Genomic DNA, 19,744 nt, shown 5'->3' with positions numbered 1-19,744 from the left:
TCTCATGGAGGCACTTCCCCAACTGAAGCTCCCTTCTCTGTGATAACTCCAGCCTGTGTCTAGTTGACGCACAAACCCAGCCAGTACACCTCCTAACCATAAAATTATTTAGTTGTTCCTTTAAAGCTCTGTTTTGCTACTGTTATGAATCATAGTGTACATATTTGATATGCATGATATCTGATGTGTAATCCCTAGCAGTATTGCAAGGCACAGGTTGAGAACCGATGTTCCATACCATGTCATGGCTACTACTTACTTTGGTTGCACAGGTCATCCAAAGGATGGACATTCTTGCCCCTCACTGGAGAGCTTGAGGCTTAGAAGCCATATGGCTTGTCTTAGACTACATGGCTCCCAAGGGGCAGAATCAAGGTTTGACCTCCTTTACCCTCCAGAAACCCTGTTTTCTTGCCTCTTCCACAGTACACCCTTCCTCAACAGTTTCCCATTTCTCCTATAGTTTTCTTTGCTCTGATTACTTCCCATTACCTATTTTATATGTAGCAAGAAACCTCTGGCCTGATGGAGTGGTATCTCAGCTGTCAGACTAATCTGCTGCAGCTACTAAGGTTCTCTCACCATTTTCTTTTTCTTTACAGTCTCTTTAGTTTGTCTTCATATCGTGTACTGAATTTTGTCTCCCGAGTTAGTGCCCATGTCCACAAATGTCTCTTTTCCTCTCCGGAAAGTGAAGTGTCTGGGTCTTTTCTGTGTGGTTTCTCTTATGCTTAAACTTGATTAGATAGAAAGATGGGACAAGTGTATGAATATAGGAATATCAAAGGAAAAGTCAGGCATGTAATTCTAGCACATTGGGTTGGAGGCAGGAGGGTTGGTATTTTGAGGCCTGCCTGGTCTACATGGGGAGAACCTATGAAAGGCTATGGAAGGAGGAGAAAGGCCTGAAGCCTGACCAGAAAAGAGAAATTCTCTGTGGCCAGAGTAGTTGTAGCCCTCCAAAGCCAGCATTTCCTTCACTCTCTTCTCTCTCTCAAATTTATTTTTACTTTTAGTGTTAAGACTTATAATATCGGCTGGGTGGTGGTGGTGGCACCCGCCTTTAATCCCAGCACTTTCAAGGCAGAAGCAGGCAGATTTCTGAGTTTGAGGCCAGCCTGGTCTACAGAGTGAGTTCCAGGACAGCCAGGGCTATACAGAGAAACCCTGTCTCGGGGAAAAAAAAAAAAAAAAAAAAAAAAGACTTATAATATCTTTAACATCTCATTGTCTATGTGGAATTAATCAGAGTTCATGAAAATGCAGAGGCTAGTTTACCATCACCTCAATCCAGTATGCTCTGTTATTCATCTGTACGTGTTATGCATACATGACCATGAGTATTTGAATAGGAGAGCCTGTTTCCCATTGTTTTAAGTTACATCATTAGGGAAGAGACAGTTGCCAGGTGCCAGCACCACTGGAGCAGTCTGTCTGCTCTCACAAGCCCCGCAAAAGCTATAGACTTGTTTCCTTCAAGGACACCCCCGTTTTATGGAAAGGTCAAGTCCATTCCTTTGTGGTGAGGCACTGTTTAGTAACTGTAAGGGATCATGTTTCAGAACTGATGTTCCTGTGAACTTGCCAGAGCAAGTCCTTCCTCTAGCCTTTTCCTTTGGATTTACTGCTGCTTTCTCTGGGTATTTTCCAGACCGACTTAAATAACTACAGACCCAGACTGAGTTTGTATCCAAAGCAAATGTTGTGATACCAACCCTTTGTTTTGGTGATTAGTTTTAAAAAGTTTTTTCCCCTTATCAGTTTTTTATCTTTAATAATAAATATTTTATAATTTCAAAAAGAAGAATTTGTATTGCAGTAATCCATAGTAGCCCATAGAATAGATACTACAGAGATGAAATGGAGTAGAAGTGGCACATGTGAGGCCTGGGTTCTACCCCAGTGTCACGATGTAAGGGGAAGGGAAGTATCAGAGTTCCCTCTTTGCTGCTGGCTTTAAGGTCGGAGGAGTAAAAAGAAAAAAAGAAAAAAAAAAGCCGGGTGGTGGTGGCGCACACCTTTAATCCCAGCACTTGGGAGGCAGAGGCAGGTGGATTTCTGAGTTCGAGGCCAGCCTGGTCTACAGAGTGAGTTCCAGGACAGCCAGGGCTACACAGAGAAATCCTGTCTTGAAAAACCAATTTAAAAAAAAAAGGCAGGAGGAGTGTGGAACCAACTTGGATTGGATTTACTTATGTGTTCGTCTTTTTCCAAAATCTTTTGTTTCTCAATCATGCTGCTCTTCTTGATTATGAATGATGGAACAGCTTGCTAGGGAACAGCTTCCCCAATATTGCCTTTCCTTTCTTTAGTGTAGCCAAGGAATTTGAACCCCAAACTCCATGACTAAGTGGCCTTAAGCATTTATGAAACATCCTTGACAGGAGAGTTGTTTTTTTTGCCCTAGAAACAAGGGCCTAGCAGACCACTTCATTTTTGCTCCAGGCATGAAGTTAGAAGATTCCTGTGCTTGACTACCAATGTCGCTGTAAAGCCAAAAAAGAAAGTCAGAGCAGTTCTCATAGTCTCCATGGCTTTGATAGTGAGTTCACTGCTTTGGTGACTTCTTTCTTCTCATGTGAAGGAAACAAGAAATAGATTTAGTATTATTTTTTATAAATCTATTTTTTTGGTTTACATTTCAAATGTTATCCCCTTTTCTGGTTTCCACTCTGAAAACCTCCTTATCCCAGCCCCGCTTCCCCTGCTCACCAACCTACCCACTCCTGCTTCCGTGCCCTGGCATTCCTCTACACTGGGGCATCGAGCCTTCTCAGGACCTAGGACCTCTCCTCTCATTGGTATCCAACAAGACCACCCTCTCCTACATGTGTAGTTGGAGCCATGGGTCTCTCCATATGTTCTCTTTGGTTAATAGTTTAGTCCCTGGGAGCTCTGGGGGTACTGGTTAGTTCATATTGTTGTTCTTCCTTTCTCTAGCCCCTCCACTGGGGACCTTGTGCTCAGTCCAATGGCTGTCTGAGAGCATCCACCTCTGTATTTGTCAGGTACTGGCAGAGCCTCTCAGGACACAGCTACATCAGGCTCCTGTCAGCAAGTACTTGTTGGCATCCACAGTAGTGTCTCGGTTTAGTGAGTATATATGGGTTGGATCCCCAGCTGGGGCAGTCTCTGGATGGTCTTTCCTTCAGTCTCTGCTCTATAGATTTAATATTAAATAAAAATTTCCCCTTTTCAGAACTCCTTTACTAGGTGTGGTCCACAAATAAGCAGGCATAATTATATTTTCTAAATGACAAGTCTCAGCTTTTTCCTGTTCTGTCCATTTACAAATTAACAATTTGTAAGCGTCCATCCATCATTGCCCATGTATATTAGGCAACTAAAAGCTTTTCAGTAGAATGTATCACTATTAAAAATACTGTGAGTTTGGGAAAATATGCAGCAGTTTGACCTCTATGACCCTACACGTCCTCCTTTGCTGCTTTTACTCAGCAGCTGCAGAAAGTGACTCTGGGGGCCCCATATGTGGGTTAGCTACCCAATGTCAAACAGATCTTTAGGGTTTATTTATATTCCTGGCTTCTCTGAGCAGCAAGTTACAGATTCTCAAGAGCATTTGACATTCTATATCTGGTATGAGAGTGAGTGTTGAATGGAAAAATAGCTTCTCAGTATCTTTGCAGTCTTTGAAATGAAAGTCTGACATGCTTGATTACTCACTGGAGCTGTACCAATGTGCAGATGCTCTTTCATTGGCCAAAGGGACTTGACCCATTCCTAAGCACTGAAAGGAAGATTTGGGTAGTAAATTCAAGGTAATCAGAGATGGGGAGCATAACTGTGGACAGAAGAGACTGGCCTGCTGGAGCCCGAGAACATCCTAGAACAAGAGAACCTCAGAGCCCCTGTTTGAGGTCTCAGCAGATGGGTAGACAGTAGATCAGGTTGCCCATTTCATAGAAAATGTAAAATGAGGACTTTCCATTGCTTGAAAGGTTCTACTTAGCCTTCTTGCTGCCTGTCTATATTTTAGTTTGGCTTAAGAGATAAAAGAAAGGACATTTCAGGTTTTTGTTTTAATTTTTAAAGTATCAGGATCTGTTATTTGGTGTTGGTGATATAGAGAGCCATTCTCTGGAGATCTTACCAGAATGTGCTTCTCTCCAGTTTCAAACTGGGCCTCCTCTAAGAAAGTGACCTGCCAACTGTTGATGTCTAATCAGCTGTGATCCCAGCTAGGGCTTCCCTTGCCCAGAAATGGCCTTCTCTATGCAGGTCCCCACTCAACCCTGTACACACACACATACTCTTAGCCTTGGGGCTACAATTTATCTGTGATCTGGGAACTTAAGGTGAACTGCTTATGTTCCCACTGGGGAGCTCTGTAAAGCTGTGCTAGCTCTTGCTAAGGTCATGCATGTTCTGCATTTGGCAGTTCATTTAAAGGCACATGTCAGTGGAAGTGTAGCAAGCAGGCAGTGAAAGTTGATTGCAGGCTTAGAAATAGGAGTGTAAATGAATTTGCCAAGACATGGCTGCCCTTTTATACTTAAAGCAGTAATTTGATTTTGTGTGTAGGTAGCCATTGGCTACTAGAGACATTTCTTGATGAGAAGCTGCCATAGTTTTATCCACTTTAAAAGCTGCTTGGATTTCAGTGCTTTCTATGGATAGCCTTTAAAGAGAAGTGGTGCTTAGGATTGAATCCGGACCTTGCACATTTGTAGGCAAGTGCTCTTCCACCAAGCTGCATCCTGTGCTGCTGAGAAATTTTTAAATTTTAAGGTAATTTGGTGTGTATGGGTTTGTTCTACTGCTCTTCCTAACTGGTGCAAAAGGAAACTAATCTTCTTGGAGGAAGGATGAAGGATGGACATTTTGACTAGAACATTTTTTTAAAGAGGCAGTGAGTCTTTTCTTTTGAGGAGAGCACTCCATTTTCCTTTAAGGAGAAAACTTTCTTTAATATCTGCAGTGACGGCTTGCTGACTCAAGGCCAGCTATGGAGTGAATTTTGTCTGTCTGTTCCTGATTTGGGAGGTGACTGAGAAGAGCAGGCTCCAGCCCCTAGCCGGCAGGAATGTCTTTTTAAACAGTCAGGCAGATTCCCAGATTAGAAGGAGTCTGTGCGGCTGATGTCACTGTTTCCTGAGTAATTCTGGGTGGTTATTTACTTCATCTGGCTGCCAAGGGCCAGAATCTGTGAATGAGCCTCATTATTAGAACTCCGGGTTGCAGGCATGGAGGGAAGAACCAATTGCTGCCACAGTTAAGACGAAGATTTTAAAGACCTGCTGCTTACCAAGCTCCAAGAAAGTGGTAGGGAATAGGGGGCCTAGCCACGTTCCCTGGGCTGCGTTCTGAGGCGTTTACAGGATGGCACACAGCCAGGACTGAGACACCGCCCCATTGCTGCGGAGGCCGCTGTGCAGCCTGGTGGTGGTAAGTGGGGCGTTTCCAGCTTAGAGCAGGCAGTGCTTCAGGAGCACCTGTAAGTACTGCTGCCATTTTTCTTGTTTTTTTGATGCAAAAGTTAGTACACTATTGACTGAGCTAGTGGGGAGATGTTGGCTTCTTACAGGTTGATTACCATGTGCTGGTGAGTTGGAGCTATGTGGGAGTCTGCTTTCATGCAGTCAGCGGAAACATGTAGCTGCTTGCTAGAGAGGTGCTTGGAGATCTCTCAGGGTCCTTCTAGTCTGCACAGAGTAAATTCCAGTGTGTATACAGTTCATCTTGTCTAGCCTTCGTTTCACCAGGGTCTTTTTCTTATCATCTGTCTTTTTTATCATCTGGTTATTACTTAAGTCGAATTACCAGTTAGCACCATGGCCTTTCTATAATCCTTTTGAGTAAGGCTAGAAACCTGTGTTATATAGGCTTCTTTCTCTATGTCTGTCTTCTACTGGTGTTCCTTAGCTGAGTGGGGTGGGTGATTGGCTGTCAGCTACCCTTAACACAGTGTGTTGTTTCTCCAGCACAATCCTGGAGGAAGAGAAGGTGCAGCAAGAAGAACGGATGAGGATGGAGTCCAGAAGACAGGCTACCGTGTCCTGGGACTCTGGAGGGTCTGATGAAGCACCACCCAAGGTAGCCAAGGTCCCTGCCCCAGCTTTGAGGGTCCTTTTGAACTAAGTTGTACAGTCTGTGGCCGTAGACACTGTTGTCTGTGTGGTGAGCCCCCAAGTCATTGGAGGAGTAGGAACTGTAACGTAGTCAACCTTCTCTCTGTAGATTGCCCAATGTGCCGCTCACTCTGTAGAAGCTGAGGAAGCCAGCGGCTGTGAGAGACCCGATGTGAAACTGCCCTTTTCTCCTCATGGTGCTCTCAGGAAGGTTAGGTGGGACTTGACTTTTTCTCTTGTTGGCAAGAGAATTAGAGAGCTCCCAAACATTCAGGATTAAAACACAAGACTAGGCCACAAGCACTGAGAGTTTGGTGTATCTCGAATAAGCACACTTCTGCCACTCCCCTTATACCCCTTTGCTCTGGTTTTGCTGGAGTTTGTGTGCTGCTTCTGGGTGTTGGCTGACGGCTAGGTGTTGGAGAGGTCACTGCATTTGCTCTCAAGCCTTTGTCACGCCTGTTATGATGTGGCACCTGGCCTTCTCTTGTTACTTCCAGGTTTTCTCTCTCCTCTAACCAGGGCAGGAAAGCCACTCCCTTTTTACAACAGCTGGACAGTGGTTGTGGATTTGGGACAACAGGTGGCCCTTGTCACTTTGTACACATGGGAAAGTTTTCACATCCTTTTGATTTGGGATGGAAAGATACTTCATAATCAACTTGAATAAATAATCCAGTTCAGACCTTTTTCTAAAAAGTCAAAAGACAACAGGTTTTTTTAAAAAGTTGTTCCCTGCTATATGATATATTGGTTAGCTAAAAATATAGTTTGCCACCACTTTGTTTTCTTTTGAAAAGTGGGAACCTGGTACCATGGGACCACGTTAGTATTGTACTATGTGTTCTATCATACATATTATTGTACCATGTGAAGTCAAATGGTAGTCCCATGTTGAATTGTGAGGTATTGAACCTGACACACCCTGAAAGTGAGCATAGGTAATGGGTTCAACTCAGTCTACAAACCAGGGAGCCTTATCCACCCAGCTCTTCCCAGAACACAGAATCCACCACCTGAGGGAGCAGGATTTTGAGACAGGCAGTGAAAACTAGTTCCCAATTTAATAACAGCAGCAGCAGCAGCAAAATTCTTCCTTACCTACAGAAAATGCACCAATCTTTCATCCCACTTACAGCCCTCCGTGGGCTATTTACCTTTTGTCTGTGAGTCTTTGTTTTGTTTTAATTTGATACAGGGCTTTTTGTCTTTTACCGCCTGCCTCAGCTTCCTGATTTCCTTTTTAGTTCTGTGACATCTGCAGAGTAATTCCATATCGGGAGGCAAGAGAAATATCACTCATTACTCAGGCCTGGGATCCAGAAAGTCATTTCATCTAAAGCGTAGCTGGGGTCAGTCTAATGACAGGGCGCATGCCACCCTTACTCTAAACCTCATAGTAAGTACTCCCGCCTCTTGGTGACATTGTTGGAAACACACTAGATGGCATTTCTCTAAGTTAAGAGTAGCTCTGCCACAGAGCTTACAGTGCCTGTGTATCTTTAACTTTTACTAATAATTTGTTTTTTAACAATTTCAGTTTTGACAGACTTTTTAACTCATGTGTTAGAGGTGTTTTGGCTTCTTTTGGGTTTCAAGTAGAAAGACTAGCTCATAAATTTTTAACTATCCTTCTCATGCATGGTCAGTTTTCATACTAGTGTTTCCAAATTCACATTCTGAGGCATTCTTCAGGATTTTTCTGTGGGAGCCCCCTGCCCCTATTAATTTGTTAAAGCATAGATCAGCATATGCCCCCTGATCCACTTCATTGCAGTTTTTGTTGGAACACAGCTTCATACACTCATGTGACCATTACTTAGGCCTGTGAGACCAAAGCTGGGCTCCTAGTCAAACCAAGAACTCTTCCTCCTTTTCCTGATTTGACAGTTGTATGAGTGGGCTATTGTCACTTTAGCAAAGATCAGTCAGTGTCCCCAAACTTCACCAGTGAGCACCATATCTCCACCATGCTCATACACTAAGAAAAACTCATAGTTTATGGAAGAATGGCCCTGATGAAGGTGGTATAGTGTTGAGTGAAGGCCAGTCTAGCATGCCCGAGAAAAATATGCTGCTTGGATTGGTGGATTTGGTGGACATTTTCTCAGGAAGTAAAAAGAAGCCCTCACTTCAGTGAAAATTATTCCTAAAACTTGAATCTTCAAACAAAAATCCTTGACCATGATAGATTCCAGGTTGAAGGCTGTTTTGGAGGTCTCATGGCAACATTAACACATGATTGTTAATTGTTGTGTTAATTTCCTTGGACTTGCAAACAGAAATCTGTTCACTTCAGAGAGGGCTGCAAAGTCCAGCTTGCTAGACCAGGCAGTATATTGATCTTACCCACGGAATATGGCTGCTTATAGGAGCATGGGTAGCCCTAAAACAGCTGCACCAACTGCCAAGTTCCACACTATTCTCCAAACTTGGGTTAACTTTTCATACTATATGCTCTAGCACAGCCAAGGCCATGTGCAGCTGTATCTCAATTATAGATACCTGGCAGGAAGGTACAGAGGGACTGAACCCATTATATGAAGGTAAAGCAGGACCTTTAGGGGCTTTTGCAAGTAGTCACAGCCGCCCTGATAAAGGCAGCTATTTGCCTAGAGGATGGTGTTTCACAGAGGGACATCCTGTCTTCTAGAATGTATCATACTCAGATGATCTGCATACATTATTGAACTAGTACTCTCCAGATGGATGTAGGATGTGACAGGGTCACACATGAGTAAGTAGTCCATCTAAAGTAGAAGATAGAAGCAAGATGTGGCTCTTACCTACCATCCTACATCCCAGGGCTAATGCAGAAAATAACATGTTTGAGGACATATTGATCTCAAATTAACATTAATTGATCTCAGATTTAAAAATTAACAACAAAAATACAGGCCAGAGTCATGAATCCTAATTTAGCACATTGGTGAGTAGATTCCATACTGACTCTTGATTTTAAGAAATATTCATTTAGTGATTGAAGTGTAGCATTAGGAAACAGTATTCACAATTGTGCTGAAAAACTTTCAGGAGCACGATGCTTTCCTGACTGGGGATTTATAGCTCAGTGGTAGAGCATTTACCTGATAAATGTGGCCCAGGTTCCATCTATAGCACACAAAGAAGTAGTCTTCCATCTCTAGTCAAATAGCTATATGAGGCTCATTTTGTTTGCTTTGTTTTGTTTTGTTCTTTTTTTTTTTTAAACAGTCACTATCCCAGGAAGTTAATAAACCATGTAAAGCTATACTTATGTTAATATGCACGGTGGAGTTGGTCCTGCTCACTTCCCAGAATCACTCCTCAGGCCTCCGTTCTGTGATAGTCAGTGTGCTCATCAGAATTTCACTGGGTGCTTGCATACTACTGAGAGAAGACACAGCAGCCAGCTTTATAGCTCCAGCTTTGATCATCACCGTTTATCCTTCATCTTCAAAAGCGAGATTCAGCTTAAATCCTCTCGCTTATGTATTCTACTGTATAATAACCCATGTTGGCCTTGAAGGATGTAGTAAAGAGGGCCTGCTGATCTGATCTACTCTGCCCAGTCAGAGACATAGCTGGAGAAAGTGGCCTTTTTACTGTCCGGTCTCTCCTAGCAGTCAGCACAAGGGGATAAGAAGGGAGCTGACTTAGGCAAAGTCCAAAAGCAGAATTTGCTCACTTTAAGAATGTGACTCAGCCGGCAGTGGTGGTGCATGCCTTTAATCCCAGCACTCAGGAGGCAGAGGCAGGCGCATTTCTGAATTTGAGGCCAGCCTAGTCTACAGAGTGAGTTCCAGGAAGGACAGCCAGGGCTACACAGAGAAATCCTGTCTCGGGGGAAAAAAAAAATGTGACGTGCTGGATAAATGGCTCAGAGGTTTAAAGCATTTGTTGCTTTTAGAAAGGACCAAGGTTTGATTCTCAGCACCTACATGTTAGCTCACATCCATCAATAACTCCAATCCCAGGAGATCTGATGTCCCCTTCTTACCCACAAGGACACCAGGCACAAACATGGTACACATGCATACATGCAGGCAAAATGTCCATACACATAAAATAATCTAGTACTAATGTAAAAGTATGTGACTCACTGTAATGTTTAGTAGAGCTTTGCCTTATTCAGGCTAATGTCTTTCTTGTTCCTTTTTATTTGGTGAGGTATAAATGTATTTGTTAACAGAGTAGAATTGTGGCAGAAAGATTTGGGGTTTCTGCCATTGTCAGTTGTGTGAGCCTTTTGCAGCACCTGACTTTTCTGAGCCTATTTAAAGTGGAGGGTCAGGGGGTGATATGACTTTACGGCATTGTTTGCAGGATGATCTATCTAGTGTGTACAGGATATTACTGCATAAGCTACAAGTGTGTTTTCCCCTGTGTGTTACTTGCCTCTCTCATTTAAGCCAGTGGATGCTACCTTGTGGGTGTTTCCCCTCCTTGGCTTTAGAAGCCTATTCTACACAGTTAGTGACTGCATCATCCTTTTAGTTATCACCTTCCTGGGCTATTTGATTCTGTTTACCCACTCATCAGTTGGCAGATACTGCTTTCCCTTTCTAGCTGTTATGAGCAGTGGGGTTTTTTTGGAGGGGGGCAGGGGTGTTGAGGTGGGGAGGTACAAGACAGAGTTTCTCTGTGTATCCCTGGCTGTGCTGGAACTTGCTCTGCAGACTAGGCTGGCCTTGAACTCAGAGATCCACCTGTCTCTGCCTCCTGAGTGCTGAATTAAAGACATGCACCACCACTGTCCAGCGATGAGCAGTATTCCTAAGAACATTGATGTGTGTGTTGTTGTGTGGACTTACATCCTCATTTCTCTGGTGGGTTTGCTGAATTGTATCAGCAACAAAATTCTATGTTTGATTTTGATTTTTCTCAGGGATCAGCATACTGTTCTGCATAGCAGCTATGCCATTTTATATTCCCAGCAGCAGTACACAGAGCTCGTTCCTCCAATGCTGCCTTACTTTTTATTTTTGCCTTTTTAATTTCTATCCTGGAGGTCATAATCAAGTCACTCCTGGTGGTTTGGAATTGCCCAAAAGGTACCTAGCAACTTTTTCTGCCCAGTCTGTATTCTCTTTGTGTCTACTCATGTCCCCAACCCTTAGATCTTGTCATATGCCTAAGCCAGCCTGGTCTGTATTGTGTTGTCAGCTTTGTCCACTTTTTTTTTTCCCCAGTCCAAGACAAGGTTTCTTTGGGTAGCTCTTGCTGTCCTAACACTCAATCTGTAGATCAGGCTGGCCTTGAATTTGGTGATACATGCCTTTAATCCCAGTTCTCGGGAGACAGTGGCAAGCTTTGTCTGCTTCTTAATCAGATGGTTTGTTAGTTTAGCACTCACCTGTGGGAACTCTGTCTCATGGAGAGCCTCTCAGTCTTCAGCTTGGCCTTCCTCCTAGGGTGTCGCCTCGAACACAAAGATTTTTCTATTTTGATAATATAATTTTATATTTGAGTTCCCTTTTGTCCTTTGAGGTTTTGGTATTGTAGCTAAGAAGACATTTCCCCACTCCAGGTAATTTAAAAGATTAGCCCCTCTTCCCTTCTAATATGGTTATAGCTTGACCTCTTATATTTAGGCTGTGAGTCATTCTGAGTTAACTGTTAGGTAAGTTGCGGAGAAGGGTCAGTCGTTGAAGACTCTTTGCTAAAGTATCTCACCTCCTTTGTTCATTCTTTTCAACTAAATTGTGAGCCATTGAATTTTCAGAATAAGAAGACTCATCCTTATGATGTTTTGTTAATTTGTTCACAGCCCAGCAGACCTGGTTATCCTAGCCCGAGGTCCAGTGAAGGATTTTATCCCAGCCCACAGCACATGGTCCAGACCAATCACTACCAGGTATATGAATTGTTATAGATATATGACATACCACTTGACTCATCAACACTTGCTTGATAGGAAGAACCTTGAATTAATTTCTGTTCTCTGGTTTGTCTGTTTTGGTGAGTGGAAGCTAAGAAACTAGTCACCTTGGTCTTTGCCTTGGAGATGGTTATCTTGACCTTCATGCCCTTTCAACCTCCCACGGGCTCATAACATTTATCAGTTTTGTCTTAAAGCAGGCAGGCCAATGCCCGTGGCTATACTTAGATCCGTTCTTTCCCACCTACCTCTAAAGGACAAGGTGGAACCACAGAAACATCTAGGCAGAGCTAATACGAACTCTACTTCTTAGAGTAGACCAAAAAAAAAGTATAGGGGACTAAGAGATGGTTCCGTGGTTAAGAGCACTAACTACTCTTCCAAAGGTCCTGAGTTCAATTCCCAGCAATTGCATGGTGTTTCACAACCATCTGTAACAGGATCCAATGTTGTTGGCTGAAGATAGACATAAAATAAATAAATCTTTAAAAAAAAAATGTAAGACACTGCATCTGTAAGTGAAGGCAGATGAGATAGATGCCCTACAGATAAGTGAGGAGAGGTGCTGTCCAGGAGAATGTTAGCCAAGGGAAAGACACTCACTAACATTGACCTATAACTCCTGCTAGAAATGCATAGGCCCCATTACTGATGAATGCCAACACCCACACCATGGCCCCATTCTTTAAGAGGCATCTTTGTGTCATCCTAGCCATTGAAGCTAGCACCCTTCTGATCCCTAGTACCTGGCCAGCAGAGGTATATTTGTATTTTTCTTTTTATGGAGTTTGATGTAATTAAAGTGGGGTGCATGCTCGAGGGGTCAGTTTTTTCTCCATGACAAGGTTTGCTGAGGTCATTCCATAGGGCCACTGAGAGCCTTGGGCCGATACAGGGGGGTAAAAAGTGCTTAGCTGTTGCTAGGGGAGGAGGTAGACAGTGACTAGAAAACAAAAGGCCATATGTCTGTGGTAGTCTAGGACAGTGGGTAATGGATAAGTTTGGGGCTCTGTATATAGCACATTGTTTCCCACAAACTGATTCTCATGTGGAGCCAAAGAAGATTCCCATCACTGGGAACTGGTTTAGGGCTGATGGATTAGGCCTGTATTTTGGGAGATACTACTTCACAAGGAGACTAGGCCCCCAACTTTATTCATCTACTGTCTAGGCACTTAGAACATAAAAGGGAAGTCTTCCACTCGTTCTGGAGGGTACACGGTTGGGTGTGTTCCAGCTCAGCAAAAGGGCTGTACCTCTGACCAGGACACAGATCATAGCAGTGAGAGGTGTGTGGTTAGGCTAAAGTAAGCAGACTCACTTCTGAGTGATGAGAGACCTAGGTCTAGCATATAGCACAGCCACCCTGAAAAACAGCCAGGGCCTACTTGCCTAAGTCAGTGCCCAACTGACCCTGGGGGAGAATTAGACAGCAGCAGCACTTACTTTCTAAGGTAGCTGTCAGTTCTGCATGTTCTCACAGACATGCAGGAAACCTAATCACACTCAAGGACATGTTGTAAAAAAAAATGTCTGATCTCACTACTTTGGAAGCCCCTAAGGGTTATTTAGAAAACTGCTTTAAGTTACACAAAACTTATTCTTTGTAAAAATTTCTGAAAGTTCTGTTAATAATGTGTTCCTTTTTATTTTAAAAAAAAAAAAAAAAGGCATAGGGCCTGGAGAAACAGCTCAGGATTTAAGAGCACTTTTGCAGAGGACCCAGGTTTGGCTTCCAGCATCCACATCAGGCAGCTCCCAGCTGTTAGTAACTATAGTTACATGGAATCCAACCCCCTCTTCTGGCTTCCTCTAATACCTGCACACAAATGATGCACATACAAACAAGCAGACACATACATGCACATAAATAAAACTATATTAAAATGCATTTGTATGTGTAGCACTTGTATCCAGTAGGAGTTTTCATTAATTAAATACTAGGGAGGCTGAGCATTTGTCAATGCCCAGAGACCTAAATGTGCACAAGCCTTTGGCGAAGGACGTATTGATGTTTGGGAATGTAGATTTCTCTGTGCATTCATCTCTCACTAAGTACGTAACTGGCAACTCAGGCCATGCAGTGATGTTCTAAGTCTATTCCCTGTTCTTTCAGTTGAAAAGAACTTCCCTCTGCTTTCTTCTGTGCCTGGCTTTTGTCACCATGTCCCTCTGAACATTCTCTCTCCTCTGGTTTAGTCACCACACTTAGAAATAGAAGACATGGCCATTATCAGCCTTTTGTTCACTGGAGAAAAACATTTGGAATTTTGTTGCAGTTTTGGTTTTTATTTGGGAATGAGTTTGTTTGGAATATTTTGAAATGGTTGGCCTGGAACTCATAATGTTTCACTCTAGAGATGTGCCTGCTTCTTCCTCCCAAGTGCTTTTAAGATCAAAAGTGTGCATCACCACACATGGCATTTTTAGAATTTTTAGAACAGAATCTCAGTGTGTGACCATAATCTAGATGATCACTCACTGCATAAGTCAAGCGAGTCTCAACCTTGTGATCTCCTGCCTCTGCCTCACAAGTGTCAGGCTTATAGGATGTGTCCACCATATGCATCTCTGCTGTCTGGTAGGGTTGTGCATTGGTTTGTTTGGTTTTTGAGATGAGCCCTCACGGTGAAAGGCTGACCTTAGACTCTTGGCCTCTTGCTATAGATTCCAAGTGCTAGAACTACATCACCAAGGTTGCTGTGGTTCTTGCTGCAGGGGATGGATGGTGTTGAGATAAGAAAGGGAAATTTTGGAACTAAACATGAAGCATCTGTACTGTGCTCTTGTCACGATCGTATCCAGCAATAGTCACTCTGAGTACTTACATGGTGTACAAATTCCAAAGTAAAATAACTGTTTAAGTGGTGTGTGTGTGTGTTCATATGCATACTTGTTTATGTGTATGGAGGTGAGAGTGTCACCTTTAGGAATGCCATCTGTCTCATCCTTTCATTGGCCTGGAGTTTACTGATTTGCATAGACTGGCTAGTAAACCCCAGGGATTCTCATTACGGCATTATAAGTATGTGTTATACCATGCCCTGCATTTTCATGTGTTTTGGGAATCAAACTTATATCTTTATGCTTGTGAGACAATCCTTACCAACAACTGGCACCCTAGTCCCAGAAGTAACTAACTTCTTATCTCCTGGGATATGCTCAGCTTCATTATCTAATGCAGAAGCCAAAAATTGCCTTTCCTGAAAGTTTCTTTAAGAACTCATTTCTAGACTGGAGAAATTCATGCAGAAGACTCTTAATTCAGTTTCCAGCATCTGTGTCAGGCAGTTTACAACTGCCTATTGCTCCAACTTCAGGAGGATATGATGCCTCTGCCCTATGTGGGCATCTGCATTCTTAAATACATATCCAGAGAAAAAACACACACATAACTTTAAATTAATAAAAGTAGTTTATTTTTAATCTTTAAAAAAAAAAAAAAAAAAGCTGGGCAGTGGTGGCGCATGCCTTTAATCCCAGCACTTGGAAGGCAGAGGCAGGCGGATTTCTGAGTTCGAGGCCAGCCCGGTCTACAGAGTGAGTTCCAGGACAGCCAGGGCTACACAGAGAAACCCTGTCTCGAAAAACCAAAAAAACAAAAACAGAAAAACAACTCAGCATTACAATAGTGCTGCATGTCTTTAGTCCCAGTACTTGAGAGGCAGAGGCAAGTGGATCTCTGAATTCGACTACAGTCTTCATCTACAGAGTGAGTTCCAGGACAGCCAGGGCTACAAAACCTTGGTGGGGTAGGGTGGGGGGAATGACACTCATTTGTGTGCTTTGTCAGCTACCTGCATTCCTGAGCTTCTGGTTTCCTTCCATGTTTATTCTAACTTCAGAGTTGGCAGCATTGGCTCTCTGACCGTTTCTCAGTATTTTGCTTCTACCCTGCACTTGAGAACTCTGATAATTACATTGGACCCACTCAAATAATTTGTGTCTCCAGTTGTGTCCATGATTTAAAGGCACATCTCTACACAGTCTTTTTTATCAAGTCAGAGAATGACATGCTCAGAGAATCAATCAGACTTGGATCTGGGGTCCTTTCTGCCCACTATGCATGTTTTCCTTAATAGAAGTTGTTTGGTCTTTTGATCTAGCAGAAGCTCTGTTGTATCAGAAGCTTACATTGCCTCCTGAATCATTCACAGGTTTCTGGCTACCCGGGTTCCCATGGAATCCCAGCCATGGCTGGCAGCATTTACCCAGGTCAGGCATCTCTTCTGGACCAGACAGAATTGTGGAATCACAGACCTCAGGACATGTCCATGTGGCAGCCCAGTGTGGAGGTAAACGGGGTATTCTTGGCTATAGTCAGTTAATGGACAAGTATGGTTCAAGTCACCTGTTATGAATAATTCTGAGATTGCTTGGTTGTGATTATTTAATTGTAAAATCTAGATACCCCATTTAGCCAGTTATAGCAGTTCACAACAAGAATTCCAGATGAAGCAGGATTGTAACTTCCAGGCCAACCAAGTTACATAACCAGGCCTTATCTTAAAAGCACTTTTATCAGAACAAGCCTGACAATCTGAGTAGACCCCCAATACACACCTTGGAAGGAGAGGACCAAGTCCTGGAAGTTTTGGTCTAACCGTCATCCACATGTATAATCATTATTAATAATAATAACAACAAGATGTAAAAAGCAAAAATTTTAAAAATGCTCTATCTATTCAATCTTTTCTAGCTTGTTTTTTAAACAGATTTCTTTCTTTTCTTTTTTTTAAGATTTATTTATTTATTTTATGTATATGAGTACACCATTGCTCTCTTCAGACACACCAGAACAGGGCGTCAGATCTCATTACAGATGATTGTGAGCCACCATGAGGTTGCTGGGAATTGAACTCAGGACCTCTGGAAGAGCAGTCAGTGCTCTTAACTGCTGAGCCATCTCTCCAGCCCCATCTAGTTTATTTTTTTAATCCAGGGACTGTGGATTTAACTCTGTGGTAGAGAGCTTTCCTAGCACTCTCCAAATGAAAAAAGGAATACCTGTGGATATTATCATATCAGACATAATCATGTTTCATTCAGCTTGTTTGAAAAGTAGAACCCTCAGATGGATATAATTTGCATGCACATAAGGCTAAAAAAAATATAGGCCCAACTAATATTCTTCCAACTGTGTGTATTATATGCAAATTTCCTGGTCAAACTAAGAAACACGTTTATAGTACTATACTTCTCTAGGGGCTGGAAAGATGGCTTCTCAGTTAAGAGCACTGGGCTGCTGTCCTAAAGAATAGAGGTTTGATTCTCACCACCTACATGGTAGCTAGCAATTGTCTATAACTTCAGTCCCAGGAGACCTGACTCCTTCTTCTGACTTCCATTGGGCACCAAAACCAAACGGTACAAGACATACATATGAGGCAAAACACTCATTCATATAAAATAAAATTTAAAAGAATTATTTGTAATTATCTATTTGTATTTTTTCCTTGTAGTAAATGTGGATTGTTGTTTGAGAATGACTCCTACCTTGAACTCCTTATAAAGCCAAGGATGACCTTGTACTGATCCTCCTGCTTCTACCTCCTGAGTGTTGGATTATAGATCTATATTACCATAACATTCTAGAGAGGGATTCATGCTGCTAGACTAGTACTTTCAACAACTTAGCTACGTCCTCAGTTCGTGTGTGTGTGTGTGTGTGTGTGTGTGTGTGTGTGTGTGTGTGTAAAAATTTACTTGTTATTTTGGGAGATGGGGGCTATGACACCATGAATATGGAGGTCAGAGAACCACTTCATGGAGTTAATTAATTCTCTTCTACCTTTACATAGGTTCTAGATTTTGAACTCAGGTCACCAGATTAGAGGAAAGCTCCTTTACTCACTGAGCCATCTCACTGGCCCCTCTTATGCTTTTTGTGAAAGAGTCTGATATAATTCAGGCTATTCTTCCTGCCTTAGCCTCAGGGCTTTTGACATGTGTGCAACCGCATATGGCTCTTGTTTAGGTCAGATTTCAGTTTGCACTTCTTACTACCCAGTTGTTTCCCCATTTTTACTCTAAGTGCTATTGCATTCTTTAGTGTACTGGACTGTTTCTTCGAATATACACATGAATATTAAACACAGTAAATCTCAGCCTTCAAAGAGGTGGCTGGAGTATAAGAAGGCCTACAGCACAAAGTAGGAACATGAGAACAGACCCAGAAAACTAAATGTTCTGTTAATAATGTCCCTTCCAGGACTCTGCAGCTTTGGACCTTCGAGGGATGGGACAGGTGCTTCCCCCTCACCTGATGGAAGAGCGGCTAATCCGACAGCAGCAGGAAATGGAAGAAGACCAGCGCTGGCTGGAAAAGGAAGAGCGATTCCTGGTAACCACTCAGCAGAGCACTCAGCCCCATCCAGGCCTACTTCATGCACTACTGCAGAACTCCATTCCTAAAGCAAGAGGCTTTCCTTACATCTGGTCCCAAACACTTGTCATAATGGGCTCTTTGTTGTTTTTGATATTTTAGGAATCTGTTTCCAAAGTTTTGTAGTATATTATGGCTCAGATTTCTGTTATTTTTTTTGCTTTGTTTTGTTTTCATTACCATGTTGTTTACACAGAATGAACTTCAGTGTTACTGTACAGGTAAAACATGACACCTCAGCCTTCATGTAGCCATGTGCTTATGTGGCTGTGAACCCTGTTCTACCTCCTGCCCCAGCCACAGTGTCTGACAGATGCATCTGGACCTGGATAAGAATGGTCTTTCAGGAAACTCTTGCTAACAAAAGAGCTTTCTGTCTGATCCTTCTTGAGTGCTGTGTCCATGCCTCAGTATTGGGGCCTTTGAGACTTTGTCCTCCTGCCCTACAGCCCTTGGGGAAAATGTGGCTAGAAAGAACCAGGCTTCCTGCTGCTTCCATAAATTCTTAGTCCCTTTACCTGGAGAATGCAAACCTGACTCCTTGTCTTTGACTGAGTCATTATTCATCAATGTCACCTGTATTGATTGGTTTTATATCAGCTTGACACAGGCTAGAGTTATTTGGGAAGAGGGACTCTCATTTGAGAGCATTTCTCCATAAGATTTGTTGGTAGACAACTCTGTAGTACATTTTCATAATAATAATTGATGCAGGGGGACCCAGCTTACTTGGAGCAGTGCCATCCCTGAGCAGGTGGTCTTGGATGGTATAAGAAAATAGAAACCCTAAGACACCACCTTAGTGTTCCATTTTTTGCTCAGAGACAAAATACAGAGAAGGCAGGATCCAATTCTGTCCCTAATTTCCTTGAAGTCTGTGGCAAGAAGTATTTCAGTCAACCAGTGATGGTACTGTAAGGCAGAGTTTTCAAACTGTATTCTGCAGACTTCATCAGGGTTTGATTCTCACTTAATTCATTTCTTTTTCTTTCTTTTTTTTTGAGAAGAGATGTGTCTGCACTGTCTTGACAATTGAACCCAGAGCTTTGTGCATCCTAGCTAGTTGTTCTAACACTGATCTATACAGCTTAAAGCACACTCCACCAGTTTGAGTACAAAGGCTACTCTCTTTCAACTGAAGTGAAAACTGAAAGGTTTTGCTTTCAGGATGATGGAGCATGCTTTAACAGGCAGAGCGTTCAGTTGCACTCCCGAGAAGTTCTGGGGCCAAAGCAAAGAATAGCCAACAGTGCATTCACGGGAGCCAGGAAATAGATCACACTGCAAAGTCTCTGTTTTCCAGTGTTTGTTTTTTTTATTATTATTATATTTATTTGTGGGGAGTACCCTGGCATGCATGTGGAAGTCGGAGTACAATTTGGAAGAATCATGCCACCAGAGAATGTCCTC

General features: G+C 42.7%; 1 protein-coding gene across 23 annotated transcripts in view; it reads left to right on the top strand.

The window, feature by feature from the left end:
* The window catches only part of Ptk2 (protein tyrosine kinase 2), a 223,869-nt gene that overhangs the window by 182,540 nt on the left and 21,585 nt on the right, over positions 1–19,744 (top strand). For 21 of the 23 annotated variants that reach the window (XM_031345669.1, XM_031345719.1, XM_031345722.1 and 18 more), the window contains 4 exons: positions 5,943–6,054; positions 11,839–11,925; positions 16,107–16,244; positions 18,161–18,292. In XM_031345669.1, the coding sequence (XP_031201529.1) occupies positions 5,943–6,054; positions 11,839–11,925; positions 16,107–16,244; positions 18,161–18,292 (469 nt within the window). Of the gene's footprint in view, positions 1–5,066; positions 5,456–5,942; positions 6,055–11,838; positions 11,926–16,106; positions 16,245–18,160; positions 18,293–19,744 lie in introns of those variants that run through there. The other 2 variants (XM_031345729.1, XM_031345728.1) reach the window with 2 other exon arrangements.

This window comes from Mastomys coucha, unplaced genomic scaffold (assembly GCF_008632895.1).
Source record: "Mastomys coucha isolate ucsf_1 unplaced genomic scaffold, UCSF_Mcou_1 pScaffold11, whole genome shotgun sequence".
Taxonomy (NCBI): Eukaryota; Metazoa; Chordata; class Mammalia; order Rodentia; family Muridae; genus Mastomys; species Mastomys coucha.
The sequence above is the reverse complement of the archived record's forward strand: the minus strand, read 5'-3'. Positions and strand labels throughout refer to the sequence as shown.